Source organism: Fundulus heteroclitus, chromosome 16 (assembly GCF_011125445.2).
Source record: "Fundulus heteroclitus isolate FHET01 chromosome 16, MU-UCD_Fhet_4.1, whole genome shotgun sequence".
In the NCBI taxonomy this organism is placed as follows: Eukaryota; Metazoa; Chordata; class Actinopteri; order Cyprinodontiformes; family Fundulidae; genus Fundulus; species Fundulus heteroclitus.
Genome location: NC_046376.1, coordinates 12,280,317 through 12,303,995, shown reverse-complemented (window position 1 = coordinate 12,303,995; position 23,679 = coordinate 12,280,317). Strand labels below are relative to the sequence as shown.

The 23,679-nt window shown below is 41.3% G+C and overlaps 3 protein-coding genes across 3 annotated transcripts in view; 1 reads left to right on the top strand and 2 right to left on the bottom strand.

The window, feature by feature from the left end:
- LOC118566315 (disintegrin and metalloproteinase domain-containing protein 11-like) overlaps positions 1-252 on the bottom strand; it is an 11,992-nt gene extending 11,740 nt beyond the window's left edge. Inside the window, exon 1 of the mRNA XM_036148011.1 lies at positions 239-252. Within this exon, the coding sequence (XP_036003904.1) occupies positions 239-252 (14 nt within the window). The remainder of the gene's footprint in view (positions 1-238) is intronic.
- The window catches only part of LOC105932727 (disintegrin and metalloproteinase domain-containing protein 11), a gene marked incomplete in the record, with an annotated part of 53,411 nt that overhangs the window by 12,352 nt on the left and 17,380 nt on the right, over positions 1-23,679 (bottom strand). The window contains 15 exon segments of the mRNA XM_036147810.1: positions 13,497-13,613; positions 13,961-13,978; positions 15,909-15,999; positions 16,701-16,812; positions 17,253-17,421; positions 17,529-17,648; positions 17,758-17,863; positions 17,971-18,034; positions 18,125-18,175; positions 18,261-18,341; positions 19,256-19,348; positions 19,441-19,512; positions 19,651-19,750; positions 20,100-20,151; positions 21,199-21,289. Coding sequence (XP_036003703.1) covers positions 13,598-13,613; positions 13,961-13,978; positions 15,909-15,999; positions 16,701-16,812; positions 17,253-17,421; positions 17,529-17,648; positions 17,758-17,863; positions 17,971-18,034; positions 18,125-18,175; positions 18,261-18,341; positions 19,256-19,348; positions 19,441-19,512; positions 19,651-19,750; positions 20,100-20,151; positions 21,199-21,289 — 1,236 coding nt within the window.
- Positions 229-8,871, top strand: LOC118566280 (endoplasmic reticulum protein SC65-like). Its single transcript, XM_036147811.1, is given in 7 exon segments — positions 229-805; positions 3,257-3,406; positions 3,505-3,676; positions 3,755-3,883; positions 3,974-4,119; positions 5,969-6,056; positions 8,310-8,871. Coding segments are annotated over 7 exon segments (1,281 nt in total). The 5' UTR covers positions 229-355; the 3' UTR covers positions 8,456-8,871.

Here is a 23,679-nt window from a genome sequence, read left to right as displayed (position 1 = left end):
TTCTGAGGGCGCAAAATCTATTTCTTCGCACTAAAGATTATATAAGCTTTGCTTGAAAAGCGCGTTTTGTTCAAAAAAAAAGTACAGGGATGACTTGACAAGACTACACACTTTTTCAAACATTTAAGTACATATAGACATGACGTTTTTACAATATTTGAGAAGCTTTTAATTTGAAAGTCTTGCCCAAAGATGAATGTTTTTAGTGTCTTATTCCTACAGGGATTTTACAGCCTACGTGCGGGCAGACATGAGCAAACCCTGTTAAAGAAAGAAGAAGAAAAAAAAGAAAGAAGAGGAAATCTCCTGGATCCATTCAAAGCCAGCGAGGTCTCCAGCCGGAGCCGGGGAGTGCATGGGGATGCTGCTGCTGAGAGAGTTGTGCCTGGCCCTTCTCATGCCCTTCCTGGTGGAGGCTCAGTATGAGAAGTACAGCTTCAAAAGTTTCCCCCAGAAGGACATCATGCCGCTGGAGTCCGCGTACAACTATGCGCTGGAGCAGTACGCGGCGCAGAGCTGGGCGGAGAGCGTCAAGTACCTGGAGCTCAGCCTGCGGCTCCACCGGCTGCTGCGGGACAGCGAGGCGTTCTGCGGACGCAACTGCAGCTCCGTGAGCCGGGAGAGCGGCTCGGCGCTCCCCGACGGCAGCCTCCGCGTCGTGCGCCACGTCCTGCTGAGGGCTGCCTGCCTGAAAAAGTGCAAAGCAGAGTTCCCCGTTTTTAAGTTGTCCTACCCGCGGAGGGATTTACTGGAGACGTTTGAGAAAAGGATACCGTATCGGTACATTCAGTATGCTCATTATCAGGTGAGAGTTTGGATCTGGGACCAAATGTAGCCCGGACGCTGTATTTCATGCATGGCTTGCTCTGGTTTAATTTGTCTACCATGAGAACGACTCCACACATTTTTCCAGATGTGATGCGTGTTGCTGTGTGAAAGCTTATGTTTGGTTGCCCTGTCATTCCACCCTGGATCATGGCATGTGATTGTAGCTTTGGTAAAACACGAATTAAAGGCTGCTTAAGGTGAACGTCCCCAGCTGGAGCAGATGAGAGGAAACGTCTAGTCAGAAGACAGGAGAGCAGTTCCCCCGCTGCTTTGTTGGACCCTCCTGCAGACCGGATTGAGCATGTGCCACGTATAGTGTTCCCCTGAAAACAATCCCCCCATTCTTGTCCCTCAAAATAAGGGGAAGTGAAAAAGTCTTTCCCTAATAGGACCAAACCACCTACTTTATTAAATATGTTTTCCCGTAATCTTTTAAACTGGGCTCCAACAATATTCCTTAAGACTTTCTAAAGGGCTTTTCACATTTCCACATTACTTCTCCATTTATACATGAGTGTTATATTGATTTTTACAAATCAATCATAGCTTTTCAGAATCAGAAGGCTGAAGATTGTCTTTCCAAAGAGATCTGTTTATCAAACATTAAAGAAGAATCCAGGAGTCAGAATTTACCTGAAATAACCCAAGATGGATGCTTCAAAGAGTTACTCAGTGAATAATAAATGTTATTAGATGTGTTATTATTATTAAACCAACATCGCCTCACTCCTGAAAAACTCAAATGGACGAATGACACAACCATAAACAACAAACAATACTAGCTCTAGTAGAATACATATTAAAGTGAAATGATTAGCGCTAATGAAGCACAGCATTCACATTCAACGTTTGACACAATCAGCATTTGCAATCAGTTACGAGTTATTTCAAAGCTTTACAATACCACCATAAGATTGGTATTTTGAATAAAACATGTTATTTTTTCAGTTCCATCTCAAATAGATTTTTCTTTGAGCTGTCAGGCATTCAGACAAACTGCTTGACATTAAGGTCTATAGATAAGAACAGAGAAAATTGTTCTCTCGCCAAGGGCTGCATGAATGACATTCAATTCAATTCAATTCAATTTTATTTATATAGCGCCAAATCATGAAACATGTCATCTCAAGGCACTTTACAAAGTCAAGTTCAATCATATTATACAGATTGGGTCAGATTATACAGATTGGTCAAAAATGTCCTATATAAGGAAACCAGTTGATTGCATCAAAGTCCCGACAAGCAGCATTCACTCCTGGGAAGCGTAGAGCTACAGGAAGAGTCATCTGCATTGTACATGGCTTTGCTGCAATCCCTCATACTGAGCAAGCATGAAGCGACAGTGGGAAGAAAAACCACCCATTAACGGGAAAAAAAACCTCCGGCAGAACCGGGCTCAGTATGAACGGTCATCTGCCTCGACCGACTGGGGTTACAGAAGACAGAACAGAGACACAACAGGAGAAACAAAAAAGCACAGAAGCACACATTGATCTAGTAATCTGTTCTACATTAGATGGTAGTAGCGGGTGATCCGTCTTCTCTGGATGATGTCACAGTTAACAGAACACCAGACCAGGTGTACCTACTATGAAGAGAAAAGAGAGAGAACAGAAAGTTAAAGCAGAAATGACAACACATAATGCATAATTGAAGAACAGTAGAACTCAATAGTTCATGCAAAAAAGTCTGTTCTTGCAGGACTTTTCCGGACTTGCAAGAACTCCTGAAAGAAAGAAAAAAAGAAAAACAATATTTCTTTATATGCAAATGCTGCAGTAGGAGGGTCTTAGTAGGGCTTCCCAAGAGTTCTGCTCTTGAGTTCTTATTAAGTATGAAATGTGCGGTCCAGAAAGAACTTTGTTCTGGTTCTTGTCGTCTCAAGTGGAAGAACACATTTATCTGTTCTGGCAGAGTATGCATCGGCCAGAAGATCCAATCTCACTCATCGAGAATTTGCTTTGACTAGACCCATGGTTCTATAAGGCCGTTTAAAATTACCCGCAGAAGAGGCAGGAGGGAACCGTAACATGTCTAGACAGAACAAAAACCTCAAGCTCTCAAATCTAAAAAATAAATAGAGTTGCAACAATCAAGATTTTGGTGAACAGTACCGATCGCTGGGTTACTTCGATGTCTTGATTAGCGCATTTCATTTTCCCACTAACATACAACACCTACACAAGCCCATTTGTGAACAAGTTGTATTATTTCAGCAATTAAAGGTAACAAAACATTAATCATAAAATAAGAAAAAGAGAGAGCTGGTTTCTTGAACAAGGTGTGGTTTTGATTTGATTTGCTTGATAAAAGTAGGAAAATAGGATAATATTCCTCTGGCACAGTTGGCCACATGGAAAAACTACATAACAGGAGATCTGTTATGAGTTATGTGAAGACTGTGGTCATGCATTGTTTTCCTCCACAGCTCAACAACTTGGAGAAGGCTGTGTCTGCAGCTCATACCTTCCTGAAGAAAAACCCAGATGAACCCTATTTGACCAAAAACATGAACTACTACAAGACCCTGTTAGACGTGGAGGAATATCTCATCGACCACGAGGAGCAGCCGTATGAAGTCAGTAGCTCACCCCAAACACAAAAAAAAACACCCAGCCTGACGTCTGCCCGGTAAAAAAACACTAACGAACAAAAGCATTCTGTCTTTGCCGCTAGAGCGTTTTCCTCAAGAGCGTGATGCTCTACAACAGTGGAGACTTCAGCAGCAGCGCCAGAACCATGGAGCAGGCCATCACGCAGTACTTTGAAGTGTATAGCCTCTGCTCAGCCGGCTGCGAAGGCTCCTATGAAATCTTGGAGGTCAAAGACTTCTACCCGACTCTGGCAGGTAAGAGGAGAACGGCAGCAGCTCCATTTCCGCCCGTTGGAGACGCGCGATTATGTGTCTTCTTTTATTTACCCTCAGATCTCTTCCTTGACGTGCTGAAATGTCAAGTTAAATGCGAGGAGCAGCTGACACCCAACGTTGGGGGGTTCTTCGTGGAGAAGTTTGTCGCTACCATGTATCACTACCTCCAGTTTTCATATTATAAATGTGAGAGCAAAACTGAGGAACGCAGGCATCCTTTCTTTTCAGTTTTGCGATTTGAGCTTGAAGGGGTTGTCATTTCTTCACGTTTCCCAGTGAACGACGTCAAGAACGCCGCTCCCTGCGCAGCCAGTTACATGCTGTTCGACCCCAGCGACCAGGTGATGCTGCAGAACGTGGCCTATTATCGCTTCTACCGGGAGCAATGGGGGCTCAAGGAGGAGGACTTCCAGCCTCGGCCGGTGAGTAAAACAAGCCTCCGCTGTTGCCCTCCCCCGTAGAGCTGGACGATATAGAAAAAAAAACATCCATCATCTATGCACGCTCATCCCTCATTGGGTCACGAGGGGTGCTGGGTGCCTTATTTCCAGCTTTCAATGGGCGAGAGGCGGAGTACATCCTGGACAGGTCGCCAGTCTGTCGCAGGGCAACAGAGACAGACAGGACAAACAACCATCCACGCACACTCACACCTAAGGAGAATTTAGAGAAGCCAATTAACCTAACAGTCATGTTTTTAGAGTGCGGGAGGAAGCCGGAGTACCCAGAGAGAACCCACACATGCACAGGGAGAACATGCAAACTCCATGCAGAAAGACCCAGGGTTTTAATTGAACTCAGGACCTTATTGCTACAAGGCAACAGCTGTACTGTTGCTTAGCGACTTATTTTTAGATACAGAACACACAAACACTGAATTCAAACTGAACCCTTTATTCAACCAACTTCTTACTAAAACTACAAGTTTTTAAAAAAGAAAAAAAAAGGCGTGCTCTCTGAACCCTTTGAAGGGGGCAGAGCTTTGTTCCTGAGTCTGCGTTTGTGATTGGTTGGGAGGATGTAATGACTGTAATATTAATCTACATGGCTAAAATGCATAAGGAAGGAAAACCTTTATTCTATTGAACTTCTTATTGACCACTTTTTTTCCATCATCGATATATGTCTATCAATCAATATGTATATATATATATATATATATATATGTATATATATATATATATATATATGTATATATATATATATATATATATATATATATATATATATATATATATATATATATATATATATATATATATATATATATACCGACACTGTACCGATCCGTTGTGGTGAAGAGAGAGCTGAGCCAAAAGGTGAAGCTCTCGATTTACCGGTCGATTTACGTTTCTACCCTCATCTATGGTCACGAGCTTCGGGTCGTGACCGAAAGAACGAGATCCCGGATACAATCGGCTGAAATGAGTTTTGTCCGTAGTGTGTCTGGGCTCTCCCTTAGAGATAGGGTGAGGAGCTCAGTCATCCGGGGAGGACTCAGAGTAGAGCCGCTGCTCCTCCACGTCGAGAGGAGCCAGTTGAGGTGGCTCGGGCATCTGGTCAGGATGCCTCCTGGACGCCTCCCTGGTGAGGTGTTCCGGGCACGTCCCACCGGGAGGAGACCCAGGGGAAGACCCAGGACACGCTGGAGGGACTATGTCTCTGCTGGCCTGGGAACGCCTTGGGATTCCTCCTGAGGAGCTGGCCCAAGTGGCCGGGGAGAGGGACGTCTGGGCCTCCCTACTGAAGCTGCTGCCCCCGCGACCCGACCCCGGATAAGCGGAAGGCGATGGATGGATGGACGGACGGACGGATATTATATATATATATATATATATATATATATATATATATATATATATATATATATATATATATCTATATAAATATATATTGTTATTGAATTATCATCCAGCCCTACGTTTCCCGATCTGTCCGCTCCTCTGGGCTGCTGCAGGACGGTGCCGGTCAAAACGGCTCCAGCAAAGCAGGGAACGACGTTATAAAAAAGCAGTGCTGGCGTGAACGTTCGACACAGTTTCAGGCTGTAATTAGAAACTCATATAGTCACGACAAACTTGTTTTCCTGCATTTTACGTGGTGTAAATTTGGCAGCGCTTCAGCGTACCAGCTTGTAAAACTGTAAATATGTGTCACTTCTGTAGCAGGATGGGGGGGAAAAAAATCCTGACTGTAGACCAGATTCTGGGTTGTAAAACCACTGGGGTTGTTTACCAAGCTAACCCAGTTCTGATGTTCTTTTGTTTTCAGGAGGCCCTGAGGTATTATACCAGACAATCAACAGAAAGAAATTGCTTGAGTTTTGCACTCAACTACCTACGAGACTGTGAGAGATAGCGTTTCCCTCTGGATTCTGTTTTCTAATACAAATTGATACGTAAGCCTCAGTTTTTAGCATTCACGACTACTACCCAAAACTCTTATTTGGGTAGTCGAAGAAGGCTATTATTATGTACATGAAATTATTTAACCCCCTTCATTTCTGTCTGGATTTAAACTCTTATATAAAATCTTGTTCAGAACAAGATTTCTACCTTTTTTTTCCGTGGTCGGTGGCGGTCACCCTTTGTAGTTGAGTCGAGATCAAAGGGCACACAGATTAATCCGTAACTGTTATAGTCGTTAGCAGGTTAATCTAATTGGACTAAATCAGAGGGAAAAGGGTCAGACCCTCCGAAAAACCGAAATCGTATTAGGCATAAAGCCTGATTGGTGCATGTCTAATTTTGTACACATTGATTAAAAAATACATTTTTTACCAGAGAGCATTTGTAAAGCTCATCTGAAACTGCATCTAGTTGATCACTTCTTGTAATTACTAATTATATCAGTAGCTTAATGTTTCAAACTCCAGTTCTGCCTTTCATCTGCTGCCGATATGAGTCAGTGTCTCCCTTTAAACAGTGCTGTAAAATGGGGAATTTACACTTTTTCAAACCGATTGGAGTTTGGTGGAACCTCTGCTTTGTAATTCCATGTTATAGAAATAACATCACACACAGGTCCATTTCTGTTGGCTACTGGCCACAGAGCTGGATAAGGAACCATTGTTCTGAAGAAAATTCAGAAAAAAACCCTTTCTATCCTATCATCACAAATATAAACGTGTCGAGTTTGCTAATCTCTGTTGGGAATTACACTGGAATTGTGTGTTTTAGTCAGTTTGAGCCTTTTTCAGGTAAACAGTTTAGTTTGCTTCGATATCAAACAAAGAATGGATATGAAAAAAATAACCTTGTTTTAATAGTTGTGTGGGGACATTTTTTTTATTTGTTTTCTAATTATCAAGAAGGAGATCGAGGATTTTCAACCAAGTCAGTTTTTAATAAATTCTTGCAAGAATTGAAAACAGGTCCCAGAACTGGACATGTGCCTCTAAGAAAGACAAAGTCGACCATGCCTCATCAGCTGCTGTGCAAAATAGCTGAATACAATTATACAACTATATAGAGTCATAACCCAAGGCTAGAATAACATTTTTTTACACAGTATAAGTAATGTGGAGACTCTGTGTTTGTATGCGCCTGTCTCTCTTCTTAAAGACCCTGGCAAACCTGAATGTAGGACATTATAAACTTAAAACTCAATAAAAGTCTGATTAACTGTACCAGTAAACTGAAAATGGTTCATTATTGGCTCATTTAGCTGTGTAATGATCCCAGACTCACTGAAATGGTTGTCCAGACACAGGCAAACTTCTATATCTGAGGTCCTAAACCTATATCCTACAGAAAATTATGAGATGAGTAAAAGTCAATATAAAAAAATCAGCCCGTGAAATGGAAAATTGGGAGATTCTAGTCACTGGCCAAGCAATCACTGCAATGCTAAATTCAACTGGCTTTAGACTCTAGTATAAAGTCTTGACAAGACAACTTTTTTGTGTGTTTTTGCCACAATTTCTGAATTGAATAAAAGGTTCAGACCAACATCACAGCTTGGTTTAAGAGCAAATTGTTTAGCTGGCTTATAAAGCCCTTATAGATGTTATCGATGTGGGAACTTAAGCGATATTTTTTCGTAGTTATTATTTAATTTCAGGACTGGGGTGATCCAAACAGCCAACTATGGTATTGATCTCAGAGATTTGGACTTGCAGCGCAGTCTAAATTCAATGCAGTTGGCCTGATGGCTGAGGGTTTCTGGGCCAGGAATCTTTATGCCTCAGCAGATAAGACCTGAACAGTCTGCATGACCAGACACGATGGGAATGACACTACTGACACGGCAGTGGAAGAAGAAGGGCTTTCTGGATAAATGCAAGCTGTGACCCACAATACAAAAAAAAAGGAGGGAAAAAAAGTGAGGATGAAAGGGAGGGGGTGGTGTTTTCCGCCAGCAGCCTGTGGTATGTGGCTTTGAGGTGTCGGCCAGTGAGACTGCGCCACATCCATTTAACTCAGGTCAGCTCCTCCCAGCTCTCAGCAAACAGGCCGGTCCTGAGAGACGGTTCAGGCAGAATTAGAGAGCACGCTTGACGGCACCAAGAAGGAAAATTCATTATTTTTTTTCCCCCTCACACAGAACGAGACAGATAGTGTCATGGTCTTGCCTTATGTGAACCGGTCCTATTCTTTCACATTTCAGGAAGTTGTGAGCCCAGAAGAAGTGGCCACTTCTCACTCTGAACAACCGGACGCTGAATTTGAAGGAATTGGCGACTACGAGGAGTCCTTCCTGGCTGAATGGTGGCAGGAACCCAAATCTAAGTGGGACACCGGCGAGGTTGCCGACTGACATTGGCCGTCTCCCCCTTACAGAGGGGCTAACTCCTCCAACTCTAGCCCACCTCCCATCGCTACATACCAAAGACCTTTGAACTGACGGACATCTACAATCTCAACAGCGTCAAAAAGAAAACGCAGAACTGATCCATTCCTTGCGTTTTCCATCCAGTCGGTTGCTGAATTCTGCCTTATTTAAACGGATGTTTTACTATCAGTCATCGACCTGTGCGCTGCTCGTTGTTCATGTCTTTCCTGCAGTTTCTCTTCTTGTTTTTTTTTTTTTAATTTAAAGAAACCTGAACGTCTCTGTGCTGTTTGATAAAGTAATGTGACACGTAACATTTCTTGCGCTGAATCATTTGTTAACTACCAACCGTTTGGTATTAATGAAATGTTGCTTTTAATTAAAGTATTATTTTAATACGTGCCCTTTTGGTTTTTGTCTCTCTACACAGATATTTAAAGCCTCATTCTCACATTTAATTTTCACATGTGTGTTTTCTGAATATGGTGGTGTGATAGAATCTGTTTTCCTGGTGTCAGTCAGGACTCTTGAATGACCTGCAGTTGACAATCTTTTGCTAAAGGGACCTGTATAAATATTGAATTATAAGAAACAGGAATACAAATAAAATACCACAGGAGCCAGTTTCACAAATCTACTTTTCAAAGGAACCGCATGTCCACCTGCAAACTAAAATCTTGTGAATATTGAAAACTATCAATGATAGCTTAATAATCATAGTTTTATAATCAATTATATGCTGTCTGGAGAGTTTAATAGGAAGATAAGCTTAAAATAGAAAAAATAATTTATGTCTTTTAAATTTCATCAGAATTCTGACTGCAGCTGACCAATTGTCACAGACCTTTAATGTTTTTTTTTTTACTTTTCTGATTATAAGGACTTGTAATAATCCAGTGCAAAAGTTACACATGCAAAGGTTTTTTGGTATTATGGTGATTTTTTTTCTGTTTTTGATGCAATTTTACCAAAGGACCCGGATATTTGGCTTTTAATAAAAGTCAAACATGATAAATTTTCAATGCTATTTGCAAGTAATAAGGAAATTATCTGTGCATAAGGACGTTAAAATTGAATATTTTATCATAGGAAACAATATTCCAGTGAGGTTTAATTATTATTAGCATATTCACCATTCTCCTAGTTTAGGGACAACAAAATGTTTTGTAGTGTTACAGATATTCAGTAGACAGTCTTATTAAAACTTGTTACCGATTTCAAACTCAAACGCACAGATTTTCTTCCATTCAGATTAGTTTCGGCTTTTGAGACATCTGTGTGTTAAAGTCAAGTGGGCATCCACTTTCATAACTGCAATGCTCCTTTCTGTTTTTAAGGACATAAAGGAAAGAGCTGGAGGAAATTATTTAATAGTAAAAACAAAAAAAAGGCAGAAAGACTTAAGAGAGGTGGTGGTTTTATGTTTCAGTGTTTTTATTTTCGTTCATTTCAGTCCATCAACGAGCATCAGTTGCTCTTTTTCCGTCGTCCCAGTTCAAACAGACAGTGTCTAAAAATATGGTGTAAGATGCCTCTAGCTTTACACTTTTTTTTTAACTCCCTCATGATCACATTTGATGCTCACTTTGTACATATTAATAACAATAGTGCAAACCTCATACAAACCAAACCGACCTCATTTACACCGACAGCATCAGCCTCTCGGATCCCAAACCAGAACGTCCATCTCAAATTCAGCAACGGGTTCTCGCAAAGTTTTTATTTATTTATTCTTTTCTTTTTCTTTTTTTTGATAGTGGAGGGATGTTTCGCTCAGAGGCTTGGTGGCTATCAACAAACGTACAAAAAGGTTTAGTGAAAGACGAGGCTGCTAGGCCACATTCGATGAAGGGAGCGTGTCTCGAGAGTTTATGCAAATGCAGGCTGTGGCCAGAGATCCGAAGCTCTTCCTTAGAAATAAAACAAAAGTATTGGAACATAGCGTTCAGTAAAACTTTGTGGGTTGCATTTAACATTCAGTATATTTTTGCACATATTTACAAATGGGTGTGCGTACAGTGGGCAGGTGCTCGGTTTCTGTCGATGCGAGACATAAAAACTGGTATTCATGTGCTGCCTGGCTGCAGCTGTTAACAGGTATAAAGAGACACGAGGTAAAACCTGCCTACCTAAGAGGTGTGTATTCATGTGCATGGACACAACTTGCCCCCCTATATTACATGTAAACACAAATACTGCACATTCTGGCTTCCTTTAAAAACGTCTCGCACTCGCACAATCACAGACAGACATACAGAGTAAACCTTCTACACACTTTGGAAGAGGTGAGGGCACACGGACAGATTTAGTGGAATGTACGTTGGTCGCTCAGACATTTAAAACACAAAGTTACGGTCTCTGCTGCTTCATAGTTCGGTGGTTTTTAAAAATGATCCCAAAACCATAACAACTTCCCGTCCCGTTTTACCTGAAAACTCCCACGTAGGAAGTTAGACGAGCTTATGATGCTCTCCGGCTGAGAATTATTGATACATTGCCTTGCAAAAAGTATTCATACCTTTTGAGCTTTTCCACACTTTTCCTTTTATGAAATAGACCAAAACAAAGTAGCGTTTTTTTTTGTAAAGTGGAAGGAAATGATGCAGGGGTTCCCTAACATTTTTTACAAGTAAAAAGCTGAAAAGCTTGGCATTCATTTGCAGAGCCACCTGTCAATGGCACTATGGCTGCAAGCCTTGTGGATTATCTCTTTACCGGCATTGTGCATCTAGATCAGGGGTGTCCAAACATGGACATGGGCCAAAATTGTCCACTTAGAGGAACTTGAGGGCCAGGAAATGAATACAATTTAAAAAAATTATGTTAAAAATTTTAAAATATGATGATTTTGAATAAATTAGTCTGATTTTCTGTAGGAAATGTTGTTTCTGTAGGAAATGACTTGTTCCCTTTCTTGTATTAAAGATGGTCACCCAGTTTGCAAAATATTGTGAATCATTTAATTTCACTCTTTAACGATAATAAACTGAACTATTTTTGGTCTAGCGATATAAGAACAGTATTTGGGTCATTTGTTCTTTGCAAACACTTAATAATTGAATTCAAAGCAGATTTTAATGCACCAAAGTCTGCATTTGAACAATCAAATGTCATTGAATAGATGTGGTCCTTTTTACTATGAATTTAAAGAGAATGTCAAAAGTATGTTTATTAAAAGATGAATACTTTGTGTTGTACTTGACATTTTCAGTTGTAAGAGTTTAACTTTTTTTATATAGTTAAACTTGGGGGGGCCACCCAAAATCAGCACAGGGGCCACAAAAGGCCCCCGGGCTGCACTTTGGACATGCCTGATCTAGATAATCTATATTTACCCCCTTATTCCTTCACCTTAGTCTCAGCCGTTTTCCAGTCTCTTAACAGATTTATTTCCAGGACTGCCCTGTATTTTGCTCCGTCACTCCTCCCATCATCTCCTACCAGCTCCTTTGTCCGTGCTGAAGCAACGCATCCTCACAGCATGATGCTATCAGTTTAAACCAGGGGAATCGTTTGTTCATCGCCCTGCAGTGTTAGTCTTCTGACGCACATTCCATTTTGAATTTAGTAGAACTTTGTTTGATCTCTTAGCTCCTTCTTCCAGGTTGTTTGCAATGCCCCATATGGCTTGTGACAAACGATAAAACTGACTTTTTGTGTCCCTTTAAATAAAAAATAAAAAAAAGGACTTTCTTGTTGCTTTTTCTTCCATAACAGCCAACTTTAACAAGTGCACCACTGACAGCTGTGGCGTCAACAGCTACTCCCACCTGAGCTGTGAACCTACGCATCTCCTCCACAGTTACCATGGGCCTCTTGCTTCCTTCTCTGATTATCACTCTTTTACCTTACATGCCAGTTTCGTTGGGTGGCCATGCAGAGGTTGTGTTGCAGCTGTGCCATCTATCCATTTTGAATGATGACGTGATCAGTGAGAAGTCCAGGATGTTGTGTTATAAGCTAATTTGGCGTTAAAACGCTCTACAGCTTCATCCCTTTGTGTTCCTTGGTCTTCATAATGCTCTTTGTTCACTGATGTTCTCCAAGAGACCTCTGAGGCCTTCACAGAACAGCTGGACTTACGTTGACACTAGATCGCACACGGGTGAACTCTGTTTGCTAATTAGAGGACTTCTGAAGATAACTGGTTGATTTGGATTTTATTTAGGAGTATCAGAATAAAAGGAAGGTAAATATAAATGGAAACTACATTTGGGCTTATAATAAATAAATGGAAAACTATTAAATAGTTTACTTCACAACTATGTACTACTATTGATCTATTACATAATATCTAAACTTTTCATCATGGGAAAAGATGTGGAAAAGTTGTCAGGGGTATGGATAGTTTTGCAAGGCACTGCAAACTCCTTATTTTGATGATTGGTCCTTGCAAAAGACAATTGGAGCATTATTCTTATTTATTTATTTTTTGCAGTTGTTTCCTTGTCTCCAAAGGTTGCAGATTTAAACGATCCAGTTAAAAGGTGCACCAAGTCACGCCCAGTGGTGGAGGTACTGAACCTCAGGTCCATTTCTTTTAAGAAAAAAAAGCCAACGTTTTAGCTTCTGTCACATTATTTCGGTCAGTGCACTCGTCCAGCATCAAACCGTGGACTTAAATGGTGGCTGGTCTATTCTATGTGCAGGCAGGTTTTGGAAATACACGTCTCTTATTAAAGTGGTCCACTATTGATGTTTTCTCTTTTTCAGGCTGTCCCAGATGTGAGAAGCAGACACCACACATTCATACGGCACCAAGACTGGATAGGGGCCACTGGTGGCTCCCCCACAGGGAGCCACGTCCTTTCTCTAGGTGCAGCCTGGACACGATGCTCAGCAGCAAGCAGCCACATGAGTGTGATTTGGCTGGTGTGGCGAGAGGAGCCCCACCAGGCCGCGACGTGGCAGGGGGCTCCTAAAGGAGGACGAATGGAAGGAGCAGACAGGAGTTTGGAGGAGGTGATCTTCTAAAGGAGATTTGGAGAGATCCCGGGGCTGAAATGGAAGACTTGTGTGTTCTTTTTTTTTTTTTTTCCATTCCTCTCTTCTTGAACGTGGAAACGACACGGTGCGAAGAGGAAGACAAGTGTGGACAGGACACAGACAGAGAGACAGACAGTGATCTTATCCTCCTCCAGATCTGAAACAGAAGAAGGGAAATAAAGGAAGATCAACACAGATGGGTAATCTGCTGCAAAACAAATATGAGATAACAAGCATGAATGTACAAATTCAGCATTACAGTCTGGCATAGGTTCTAGTTCTAGGGGCTTGCATAAGTAGTTCTCTAAAAAGATTAGAACATTCAGCACTGAGCAGCAGGGAGATAAACCTCGGGGGAAAAATCTGAATAATATCGTCAAAACTAAGGGAAATGTTGACTTTTAGATGGTTTGAGATAATCTAGTGTAAGGTTTCATGAAAAGAGGTCCTTCTGCAATGCTTAGAGACAGAATATAACATGTTTATGGCACTGCAAGATTGTACCTTCCTCTTCGAATGTTCCTGCATCACAGAGGCACGCCAAGAAAGGAGACAAAAAGTCAGAACACTGAGTCAGCAAGGAAAAGTACATCAAATATAGTTGTTTCTGCAGTGGTTGTTTAGATTGTAAGAACATTGCATAAACTAGGGCAAAATGAAGAAGCATGATGACTAACTACACAAGAAGAAGACACAGTATTCTTGTAAAAAAAGATTTTACATTGCAAAAAAAGGGGGATTAAAACGTCAAATTGGCTATGCTGAATGACACTGTTAGATTTAAATACAAAGCAAAAATCTGCCAGTGGTTATTCAGTCTAATATTCATCTGACAGTGTTCCAGAAATGTTGATCTTGTGTCAGATTAAAGTGGTGAGATCAGATGCAGCACCACTGCCTGAGCGCCACCAAAAACTGTTAATACGTCTCACTAACAGGAAACTTGTCCATGCACACATTAACAGACGCCTACACGTACAGCGCCGGCCACATTTCAGTACAATCATTAGGAGAGGAGACAAGTCCCATGGTAGGAAATAATAGTTTTTAAGAAAGCCTCCGGTGCTAAAGTTGTGATATTCAAAACAGTCCCTTTAAAATCAAATACGAACCCCTTAAATTAATCAAAGTTTCTTTAAACTTCTAATTACCACCATTAAACAAAGCTTTGTGGGAGAGGTCTTTGGTCTTGGGGTTACCAAGTCTCCATACCAACCATTAATTGCCAATTATTAGTCAGGGAAAACGCCTTTTCTGCCTGACCTTTATTCTTGTAAACATGCAGAGTTGGCTAAATGTTTCCCAGGCTTTAACCGGAATCATTTGCACTGGTCAAGAGGAAAAGGCTGAGACTTTAGGTTGGTCTGAAACGAAGGATGCATACGTGGAAAAAGACCTCATGCCCACTGTTAAGTATGGTGGAGGAGCTGTGATGCTGTGGGTCTCACTCTCAGTGCTGTACAACCGGCAAAAGGGAGTCCAATCAAACTAAGCAAATGTACTTAAATTTGTACAAAAGGTTGCATTTTTTTTTAAAACTTCTTTCCAAAACATTGAACAAGATGTTATCATACTGTAAAAAAAAGAAATGTCTTCAAGACTTGCTTTGCATCTTCACCAGGAGGGCTAATAAATGTGGCCAGCACTGTGTCACCGACCCTAAAAGGACCGACAGCAAGCACTGATCAAAACCTTTCAACGGACAATGCACTCTATCAGCCAGTAAGAGTAGTCCTTTTAGGTCGGCCCTTATAACAGCAAGCATGCAGAGGCGATATGTTGCACTTCAGTGAGGGGATTTAGGGTTAATATGAGGCCTACTGAGGGGAAAAATAAATAAATAACAGGGGCCTAAACAAGGTAATAAAAATAGGAGTGGAAAAAAGATTGCTTTTGGTTAAGCCGACATGTACGATACCGTGCAAAAGGTTGAGCCATCCCAAATTTCTTTTTTGGGTTTCCTTTCTTTTTACTTTCCTTTCAAACTGTCTTCCAGTGAACTATTGATAGAGACCACTTTTGAGGATTAAAAGAAAGTCTTTCTCCGAGGAAGCAAAGTATAGATAAGATAAATTTGGGGATTGTTTCAGAACTTTTGCAAGGTAAAGTAAGTCAGAGAAGGAAAACACAAAAAAAAAATAGTAAGGGAAGCTTCCAGATGTGGCACCAGTGGTGTAAATCCGATTGATTCTAACAGATCCTGGCAGAAAAATCACTTACTGAGCTAGAAAGTGGATTACGGGGAGGGTAAAAGTGAGCAAAACAATCTCTGTGATGATTTGATCTCAAATCCTGAAGCATTAAAGCGTTAGCGCGTCAGAGTTTAACCCCTCCCAGTTACTGGGCAATGAGATGCACCTATTTCAGACTGGTGGTCGTGGGAGGGGTGGATGGGGGGGGTGTTCTTGAGGTAGAAGCAGACAGGTACACAAAGGCATGCTAGAACTCTTACTTAAATCCCCATCCTGTTCCCCCTAGGACTATAGCTGCCAGGAGAATAGCACCTGCGATGGACCCTATTATGATATTGGTGCCACTGGGACCTGCACAGAGGAAGGAGGGGAGGAAGAAGGGTGCGGAGGAAGAGGAGGGGCAGAAACAAAAACAACACCACTAAAAAACACACGTCAGAAGACAGCGTCAACACGGTACATCAACGACATCGACTAGAGAGAGAGAGAGAGGCAGATGGTGAGATACTTGCAGACAGATATGGAGAGATGATGGGGAGACGGGGGGGGGGGGGAGGCCATCATGTTGGGTGGCAGGTGAGCAAGGGAGGTCAAGGGAGACAACAGTTACACAAAGAGAATTCAAAGGAGAGCGAGTTGTATTACTTTGTTCTCATTGACCCTCTCAGCTGGACACCCTCTCTCTCAGGGGTGGCTGCTTTGGCCCTAAAAAGAGTAGCTGCTTAATTTCTCTGTCTCACTGGCTGGACTGCAAGAAAGCGAGAGACACTTAAAAACAAGCAGTGCCCGGAAAAAAACACAAAGCGCCTCTTAGAAACCACACATATTCCCAAACAAACTGTGTCGACACGTTTGCTCGACACACACCTGCAATATAAACAGCCAGACTCAGCGGTGAAGGAAGACACCACAGGGTTCGAGCGAGGGATGCTCCTTTGCGTTTCAGCGCAGGAGGAAGGTACACAGACGACGCAAAGAGACAGGAGGAGGTAACATCATGAGAGGCAGACAGAGAAAGAGGGAGATGGAAAGGTTTGAGGGCCGCCACAGACCTTTCTTCTCCGGGCCTGTTGGGACGGTGGGCTCAGGGATGGGATCGAAAACGCTGCAGTCCTTGCCGGTGTAGTCCCTGTCACAGATACACTTCACCTCGTTGCTGCAGGTCTGCAAGTGAGAAGCAAGACTTAGCAGCTGGTTGGCAGCTAACAACACGTGCTCTCGAGGCACTTTGCAGAGTCAGTACAATTCATATTTTATCTAACGATCTAAAATATTCAAAACTGAAGCACAGCATTTGGCCATCAAATCAGCGGTCGGCGTTGTTCATCTATGCTGTTTACAAGGTAGAGGGAATAGAGCTGGTTGCTTGTTTCTCCCTCCATAACTGGCACCACTGGTGCCGACACTAATACAATACAATTTAAAAACTATACACATATGTATGGAAAATAACACAAATGTAGTTTGCTTAACCGCTTAAGACCTGATCATTTTAGTCTGAACAGGCTTTTTGATGCCAGAAAATTCTCAGTTTCCCTTCAAACATGTTTTTCTCTCTCCTGACAGATCTGTAAACGAGGCAGACTGTTTTCAAGTGACTTTACCCCATGGTCAGAGCAAATGTGTCCAAATTTAGATCCCGGACATATGCTGAGGTTAAAAGCTGCAACAGGGAGGCACCGTCTCTCCAAGCACATCATGCTGGGGCCGCAGGGTGTCCCATCCTCTACGTAGCCCATATCCGAGCCATCCTCTAGCAAAGCATGACCACCTCTGAGCGCAGCATCCAAAGTGTCCCATAATTAAGAGAAGAGAGATGGAATTACAACACCTCTCTGCTCTGCTAAATGCTGCAGACGGGACGTTTCTCAGCGGCTCACCTGCAGTCCAGGTACTTGTTCTGGTGGTAGAGGGTAAAGCTGGTCACCTCACCCTGCAGATCCCCAAATTTTGGCTTTGTTGTGACATTTGCGCAGAAAAGGAAGCCACACAACACGTCCCTGAGGCGAGGAGATTGGAGGGCATAAATACAAGCATCGGACTCTGGTTACAAAGAGCAGGCTGTGCTTTGGGTACCCAGCTCAGAACTCCGTTACTGGTTTAACTCACGGCTTGTTGCACTGCAGCCAGCCTTTCCCTTCAGGGCCCCGACCGCAGTTTCCCTTCTCGGTCCCTTCGGCATTTAGCTTCTCATAACAGAACCTGTCAGCTGAATCTGTGGCGATCAGAGAATAAATGTAAATATAAAACATGTTTGTATTTTACAAGAAGAGATGATTGTTTCCGGGGTTTTTTTTTCAATATATATATATATATACACACTATAGCCCCAGAGTCCTTTGCACTGCCCATCACGGGTCCTGCAGCGTCCACCATAACAGCGTCCCTAGGGAGGATGAACAGGACAGGTAAAACAAGACGCGCCCCCCCCCCCCGCGTTAGCATGGAGCTAGAAACAAGCAAGGATTGGTCTTACCTGGCTGTTATCACACATGTAACCATCCAGCCGGTGGACATTGTGAGGGCACTGTCAGCGGACAGAATGTGATAAATAACAGATACTCCCACAGGACGTGTCAGTTTTCTCCGGTGTTTTCCACAGACGTTCTCACCTGGCTGGAGTCTCCTGTGCAGGTTTCGGGAATATCACAGTCGTTCACGGCCTCTCGACAGACAACACCTCTCAGCTCATACTGGGAGGCAAAAGAAAAAAGAGATCCAAAGTTGCTGAAAAATGCAATTAGTCATTAATACTGGCGGTTAAAAATGTGGGGTCCGGGTAAGAGGAGAATATCTATTTACAGCTGCCTTTTAATAAATTAGCGCATTATTTTAAAAAGAATCATACTGGTGTTTTCAAGCCTTTCTGTTAAATATGATTTTACACTCACAGCTATTAATTTACTGGAATATTAGATCATATCAGACCATTATTTTTTTGAAACAGATCTACAGGCTTAATGAAAAGCATGCATAATACCTGCTTGAAGATTTTTTTTTTTTAGAAGGGATGCTTTATATCACAAACGAGCCTCATCGGTATATAGCATCAATCCTAAGAAAATATTTTTGCCTCCCTAAAGTAAACTTTTTTTATCTTAATCAAATCTCACTATGTGTAGGTTTAGCAAAAAAACAAAAATCTTGATGGAAAATAAGCTATGTGGTTCAAACACTGACTGATCGGGTCGTGGTTATACATTCCTCAGCTTTGAGAAACATCTGTGAAAACTTTTTTCTGGGCATTTGTCTCTTCACATTTCCACCAATGCCTATGTCAGGCTTCATCTGTCTGGATGGAAGTCACCGAGATGTTTTTTAATCTACCACCAGGTGGTATAGCAGAGCATCTAAGGAAACCCAGCAGACTGCATCGAGTCATTGACTTGCAGCATTAAAATTTGTATAGTTTACAAAAGGCTTTTTGCAGGGCAAGTCCATCAGATAAAGGGACATGTGGGGAAAACGTGGAAGCAACATAGTGTTTAAATTTATATATCGCAAATGTTAGATTAATAATTATACTTGGGCCTTTTCTAGCATCATATTTGCTCACCAAACACCAAATTCTCAGAAATTCAGCTATTTGGATTCTTGTTCGACTTACTTTACAGCCGCTGCAGCAGAGTCCGTTACTGCACATGGCGTCGTGGGTAAGGGTACACTTTTTGCAGCAGGCTCCTCCACTGCGGGCACACTCCTGCAGCCACAGCCAGGAAATAATCAGTTTCACAAAATATGTCCTTCAAAATCAAAATATGAAGTTAATGTGAAGCAAAGCTGGCTACTCACCACCTGGGATCCACAGTCACACTCTTCTCCTGGCTCCACGAAGCCGTTTCCACACTCAGGAGGGTCCAACAGCTAAAAAATTAAAATGCATAAATCTATAAGACATTACTGAGGAGAAATATAAATAGACATGGTAAAGGTGTACAAATAGATACAATCTATAAGATTAAGCTATTGAGAGATGGGTATCGCTCCCCTTGTCGCCCTCACCTTATTAGGCTTGTTGAAGAGGCAGCTCCCACCGCCCTGAAGCAAGAACTGGATGTACTCGTCAACACTACAGCGAGAAAACTTTCTGGGCAGATAAAATCTGTGATCACACACATAAACGCACACACGCCGACACATGAAGATTAAGACATACACTAAAAGACAAACAGTACAATGCTTTTTTGGCCAGTCAGGAATGGCAGACCCACCGTGGGTGTGTGTGCCATCACTTTGCAATCTGACACAAATGTTCCCATCTGCAGTAAGATATATCTCAAATTATTCAAATCTGTATTGTCCCATCTGTCAGGGGGAGCCCAGTCCAAATCACTTATGTAGTAAATGCTTTTAGTTCACAATTAGTCATCTGGCGTCTCCTTTTCCAGCAAAAAACCTGTTCAAGCTTCAATTAAACACCAAATAAGTAAGGTGAAATGTATTTGTTTTACCCAGTGTCTTCCATTATGCAGCCCACCCAGGCATCTGGACATCTGCAGTCACCTGCAAAGACGAAAAGAAAACGTGCAACATAAAACACAAGAATTACCATTCATGAGCACCAAAAAAAATTTAAAAAAAATTAACCAACATGAGCACCAGAAAAGAAAAAAAAACAAAACAACAACCATTAAAACAGAAAACCTTGAAAGACCGCCAGGAAATCTGAAAAATTATTCTGCGTTTCTACGTATTATTTAGGTCCTAATTCTATACCAGTTCAGAGATTTCAGGATTTAAGTCAATTTTAAGGATTTTAATGGGTGCACAAAGACAATTCTCCAGATTGCAAGAATTTTCAATAATGATGAGTCTGGGAGTCTCTCCCGCCACCAGACGTCCATAACATTGACACTCTACCCTTGTTCAAATCCAGACTTAAAAGACACCCATTCAAAACTGCCAAGACCTTGTGATTACGCTGCTGCGTATAACTTATTTGATGGTTATATTAGGCTTTATTGGTTGTTGTTGTCATTTGTAAAGCGGAAACCGCCATCTGTCACCCCAAGGTTTCACACCGACATTTGGTCGGCTGATGCTCCCTTTAATGTTGTTTTATAGCTGCTTTTGGGACGCTTTGTAAATTATTTAAACACATTGTCTATTAATCTCTCATAATTTATTTTAAGGAGATGTTTTAAAAGAGTCCAATGAATGAAACGTACCAGCTGGAAGTCACAAGGACTTATTTTAGTTTGAACCCTAATCTTTCAACATTCGTAAGTGTCGACCGGCCCAAATGGGGTTCAGAACCACAATAACTAGAGATGGGAAGTCTGGAGAATATGCAGTAAAATTAAATTGGAAATAGGATTTGATCAATTTTAAATACGCATCTCCACAAGTCATCAAAATACTTGGCTAACAAGATGAATAAACTGATAAGCAACAGTGAAGCTGATATGTAGGAAATTGTTTGTTTGTGGATGAAAAAGATGCAAGTAAAATGGGTTTGGGATAAAATGGTGTTTGTTGAGTGCATGAGGTGAAAAGGGTGAAATCATCCGGAGCCTCTCTGTGTGTGAAGCTTGTTTTCTGCTATCTCACTTGCTGAGGTCCGTGCGTTGTTCCACTTCATCCCAATGTTCTGGCCAAGACTCTGACACAAAGTGATGGCCATTGCCCCGACACTCCCGTACTGAAAGCAAAGCAAACCAACATGTAACCCATGAAATGGACATTGTTATTATTACAAGATCCTACTGTTAAATGTTTATTTCTATTTTTTTATGTTGGTAGTAAAATCCATGTTCTGAATTTGGTACGATTTGGTAATAATCACTTGTTTCTGTCATTTAATGTGTGTTGCTGGTGAAGATTCTCAGTCATCCAGGTGATGATCATTCCAAAAAAAGGTTAAAAAACAAAACAACTGGATATTTTTCCAAAGTTTGAAGATGTTTCGCTTCCCATCCAGAAAGCTCACCTCAATCCTCACCTCCATGCAGGTGATCACAGAATCTCCCCTGTAAACCAGGCCAACGATGACCCTAACGACTCCCCATTGCAAAGAGGTGGACCAGTTTCGGTTTAGTTTGCATGTTATCTAAGCCATAACAAGGCCTTTTTGGGCAATGATATAAAGCTTGAAACTCCACACTACTCCAGACATTTGAATTGAGAAAACTTTCTGGATGGGAAGCTAAAACGTCTTCAAACTTCGGAAAAAAATCCAGTTGTTTTGTCTTTTAATCTTTTTAATGTGTGTTGTTTCTGTCTGGAAAATCAATAAAGATCCAAGTACTGACTTTTTAATCACACAGAAAAAAAATAACTTGTAACTAGTCTCTTTCCTCCAGATACACATTAAAAAAAAACACTGACCAAGTCTCTTTAAGGTTTAATTGAGAATGTTTTTTGTTTCTCCTCATTAGGTTTCCTTTGTGTTATCCAGCATAATCTATCAACCTAGCACCTTTCCTGACCAGTTTTCCTTCTAAATACCTTACTGACAGCTTAGATATTAACTGCATTGCTATATACTCGTTTGTATATTGCTTTGGATAAAAGCACGGGAATAAACAGACATCTGCATGTAGAACATGAGCTAAATTACAGAGACTAGAATTCGTAGTCCAGGCTTTGCTACCTTTTACGTCATGACATCGTCATCAAATACATTTGCATAATGCCTGCATGGTGACTATTTTGAGACCCTTTGAACAGAGAACAGATGGTCCACCACATAATTTTTTCTGACAAATCAGAGCAGACAAGGCCTTTTCAGGAACTAGGGACCTCATGTGGTGGATACTAAGAGAGTGCTTCAGAAACAAAGTTGCAACAATGTGAACAACAGACGTGTGTCTTAAACGACGGTATCCAGTCATGTATTTTCTCACAAACTGTCCATAAAAACACACCTGAGTAGTGAGATTTATTTTTACACAACAGCGGTCTCCAAAAACATTTTTAAAAAGTACATATAAAGGGAAAAAACTGTTGTTTCTGCTTTGGTAATAGTTTCATCCATGACCTCAGAAGAGGCTCAAGGATCGTGCTGTTCAGTAGAATTAGACAACTCTGCGGCAGATGAGGGATTTCAACACGCGGTTTTTCAGTTATGAGAGGATCATCGTATGTGTTTGGACTATTCTCTGACTCTAATCACCCCCAAGTCATTGTGAATGCTGCTGTGGATGTTGGAGCTGAAGAAACGTCTTCAGAACTTGCACCGATATGAATCTGTTTACAATCCCGTTTAAATGTTCCATCCGACCAGCTTCAGTACATTTCCTTCACTCATGAAAACAGAAAATGATTTTCCAGAGCTCCAAAATAAACGGCAAACAAACTCAGACCACTTTAGCTTACCCAAACAACTTTTCTCTCTCTCTCTCTCTCTCTCTCTCTCTCTCGCTGCCGACTGATGAGATTTTATCTTACCACTTCCATCTGGTGTTGACTGTCACTGGTATAAACTGTACTGCATGTGCGTTGACAGTGGGGGATGGGCGCATCATAAATCTGTCTGACCGGTCACGATACTGTGTGATAGCGGCCAAGCTTTCCTCAGAACCATACAAACATTATTATGCTGCTATATGGATTACAGGTAAATAATCTGTGAAAAATTAATTTCTTTTAAATGTGTGAATAATGAACAAAAAATTAAAAGTAGATCATATGTGTAGGTGTTGAGAGTTTGTTCTCAGGGTAAATATTGATGTCGATTAAAACAATATAGCGAAGGAATAGAAAAGCTGATCATTTAAAGTAATAAACTTTATCTAAAGCGTATTTGATTATTTTTAAAGGAAATTCTGACTCATAGGTTTATACTAGGGGTGCCCAAAGATTGGGCCAGGGGCCATTTGTAGCCCCTGAAATTATTTTATGTGGCCCCTGACCTCAATTCCAGAATATTTTCAATTCCAAAATAATTTGTAATTGTTTAGGGGAAGATTTGTTCTGATTTTTTTTTAAATATTACAATAATATCATAATGAAACACAAAGTTCATTGGGTTTTATCATGTTTTTTCTCCTTATTTTGCTTTCATTTAAAACAAATGAAAGGTGGTAGCAC